General features: G+C 54.7%; 1 protein-coding gene across 1 annotated transcript in view; it reads right to left on the reverse strand.

The window, feature by feature from the left end:
* Positions 1–2,304: 2,304 nt before the first annotated feature.
* LOC105502898 overlaps positions 2,305–3,723 on the reverse strand; it is a 5,236-nt gene continuing 3,817 nt past the window's right edge. The window contains 1 exon segment of the mRNA XM_011929581.1: positions 2,305–2,396. Within this exon segment, the coding sequence (XP_011784971.1) occupies positions 2,305–2,396 (92 nt within the window).

The raw sequence follows: 3,723 nt of genomic DNA on the forward strand, positions 1-3,723 counted from the left end.
TCTGTGGGGGATTCTGAGGAGACAGGGTGTGCACTGGCACTGGCTGGGAGGAGCTGGTATGGGGTTTTGATTTTTCCCAAGGTGGCACTGCCTTGGCACAGCCCTATAGTGAGGTCATGAGCCGCACACGCCTGCCGCTTCCGGGGCAGATTGGGTCTCCAGGAAGGGCCAGCAGCAGGGATACTGACAGGAAGGGGCTGGAGGGGGCTGCCCGCACAGCTGCGATGTTACCCTGAGAGGGTGGGTCAGCTGTGGGGCTGGGGAGATGTTCCAGGCAGCAGGGGGGCAGCAGGGACAGTGCTTGCCCCTGGAGAGCTCTAAGCAGTTGGAGGGCCCCCTCAGCGGCTCTGAGTGAATGAAGCAGAAGAAACTAGCAGGGTGCCGTCCCCACAACCTGCAGCCACAGAAAGGCTCTGAGAAGGCCCGAGCGTGAAACAATTTACCTGCCCAGAATCTGGAGAATCCCACAGGCAGAAGACAAAAGGGAAGACAGACGTCCACAAGAACGTCCTGCTCAGAAGGGACAGTTACAGGGTCCCCTGACACTTTTAGGAAATTACCTCTCTTTATAATTTACTTTGAAGCCAGAGGAACCTTTCTCAGCCTGAGACCCGTCCTCCAGGTTCCCACCATGGTTCATGTGGAAATGCACACGGTGTCCCCCAGGACTGGCGGCCGGTGACGTAGGCAGAGTCCCTCCACGAGATGCCTGGGCAGGGGCCGCCCATGGAGCCCATTGGGGTCAACGACCTGATGAAGCAGCCACAGGCTCCCTGCGCCAAGTCGGCGGCACAGGTGGGAATCGGCATTACCACTCAGGGCGTATGTGGAACCAAGGAGGTCAACGGAAGATCCCCTGGGAGATGGATGCAGCGGGCGGGCTCCGAGAACAGGACGCACCCAGCAACCAGCCTTCTCCTGGCCCCACTGTTGCAAGGGGCTTGGGCCACGGCTCCCAGGAGGCGCCACCCTCCGGGATACAGCAACAGTAATCAGGACGTCCCCTGAGCCCAGGCTCCGAGCCCACTGTACAGCAGCTTCCAGTGTGCGGAAGGATGGGGGCCTGACCTTGGCCTCTGTCAAGACATCTCCAAAGTGGGTGTCGAACCTTTGCCATGACACGTGGGGCACAGTCAGGACAAGCCGCTGGCCTCACAATGTGGGGGGCATAATCCGCTCACTCTGGACCCCGAGTCAGGGATGCCTTTCTCTCGAGACTTCAGCACCCCGTTCTCCAACTGACTTCCCTGTCGTGAGGACAAGGGCTCTGGAAACCCATCAGAGGTGCCCGGGGCCTTGGGTGGCCTGCCTGGTGACCCCTTCCTGCCATGCATGCCTCAGAGTGGCCAGCTTCAGCCACCAGCTTTGGGACCCAGGCCCTCAGGTACCTGGGAGTCCCAGCTCTGTGTTCTCCAGGCCTTGGTAGTGTGGAAGTTTCATTCTCAGAGATCGCACAGAGACTCGCTCACGGGCACACACACTTGTACGCACAGACCCATGGCTCCCTTTAGGCTTCAAGGGCCGGCCCTGAGCAGTCCAGCAGCCCAGCGAGGGGTCGGCAGCGTCTGAGGGGAGAGAGCGTCACTGTGACACCCGTGTGGTTTCATCAGACTCCGTGGATGTGAAGGGCTCACGGCACCGTCCTGGTTTCCACTCCTGGTTTTTGTCGGTGCTGTTGTCTGGACAGTGGATGTGAAGGGCTCACAGCGCCATCCCAGGCACTCCTGGTTTTCGTCGGTGCTGTTGTCTGGAAGTGGAGGACAGTCCTGCTCGTCAGTCCGCGCCTGGCCATGGGGGCTGCCACTCTCTGGAATGTGCTGATGGGGTCTCCAGAGCAGCCCACCTGTGGCTGAGCGACTCTGCCAGACCCTGCAGACACCCGCCTGGCGGCTCTCCCACCCTCCAGACACGCGCCTTCCGTCAACCTGGTCTCCACACTTGTCTCGTCTCCCTGCTGACCGTTCCCCTCAGATGCCCTGGTCTCACCACCACTTTCTCAACGAACCCACTGCAGAACTCCACAGTGATGGAAGCTGGAGGTGGACCCGACGTGAAGGCCCCCGTTTGCCCATCTGGGCACATCAGCAGGTCCAGGGGAAGGTGTGGGGTGCCCAGGCAAGGGCCCCTCGGGCTGACCTGTCGGGCTGGGACCTTCAGGACCTCTGCCATAGTCATGCTGGTCTACTTGGAAAGATCTAGGAAAAACTCAGCTGTCAACCTACTATGACCAAAATGGCGACCAAACATGCTAACTCCTCCGTGCCCAGGAGGGTAAGAGGCCCTCACACGTGCAGCCAGGGAGAATTAAATTACTGTGGCATGATTTCCAGAAGACAATTCTAAGGAAAAATTCAGAGGCTTGAACATGACCAAACTGTCCAACTTCAGCAAAGAATCTGAAATGCAAACTAAAATATATTTCACATTGTTTTTATTTAAAAATTATTTCCAAATCTTGAGAACCTGTGGGGGAAAAAAACACCAAAATGTATTTTAAAAGATACCACCATAGGATTCATAATAGTGAAAAACTGAAAATAATTAGATGATCCCTTTATTTAGGGAATTGTTGAATAAGTAATCCATCCATAACAAGAACGCACAAACCCAATTTAAACAATCACGGAGGGAGGATTTTAGTGACATGAAGGTAAAAAAAACCTGTCCTGTTAAGAAAAAGAAAGTAAAAAGCATGATCCAAATGCATTTGCATCACAAACTCAACTATGAAAAGAAAAGACCCCACTTAAATGCTGCGGGAATGTGCAGGAAGGACAGAGATCAAAGGTTAATGGGGCTTCCTGCTTGGATGTGGGGCGGAGGGGAGGGCGCATCATGAGTGATATTTTCCAGCTTCTTCTACATTGTCTATACTTTCCAAACTTTCTACAAAAAGTATACATTAATTTTGTAATCTGCAAAACTAAAAAATGTTAAATAATGTTGCCTTGATTTTAAAACAGTCAATAGCCCTAGTTATAATTTCTTGTGTATGTTTCTATTACAGTAGTCACCCTACTCATGGTATTTAGTGAGAAGCAAAAATTATGTAGAGCTGCTCCTCTTCACAGCTCCAGTAACCATAAAGAAAAAAGAACGAAAAGCACCATTCAGAGCTTCCTGCAGATTAGTGATAAAACTGGCCCAGAAGAAACTCAGAATATTTTCTCCTCGGTGATCAAGCCAATAAATGGAGAGCTGAAAACGTTCACTCTGGAGAAAATGCCACAGGCTGCCTTCCCTCTCCAGGACCAGGGCCAGGGCCAGGGCCAGACCACCGAATTCACGACTCTACTGTGAATGCACCACCCAAAGCTGCTCACCTGGCTCCCTGCTCCCCGCCTTATCCACCCTCACTCAGAAACAGCCCCCATCTCACCCCATCCCTCACTCACAACCAGCCCCCACGTCACCACACCCTTCACTCACAACCAGCCCCCGCGTCACCCCAACGCTCACTCACAACCAGCCCCCGCCTCACCCCACCCCTCACTCACAATCAGCCCCCGCCTCACCCCACCCCTCACTCAGAACCAGCCCCTGCCTCACCCCACCCCTCACTCAGAACCAGCCTCCATCTCATCACACCACTCACTCACAACCAGCCCCCATCTCACCCCACCCCTCACGCACAACCAGCCCCCATCTCACCCCACCCCTCACTCACAACCAGCCCCCATCTCACCCCACCCCTCACTCACAACCAGCCCCCATCTCACCCCA

The sequence above is a fragment of the Colobus angolensis genome, unplaced genomic scaffold, assembly GCF_000951035.1.
Source record: "Colobus angolensis palliatus isolate OR3802 unplaced genomic scaffold, Cang.pa_1.0 Scaffold82, whole genome shotgun sequence".
Classification (NCBI taxonomy): Eukaryota; Metazoa; Chordata; class Mammalia; order Primates; family Cercopithecidae; genus Colobus; species Colobus angolensis.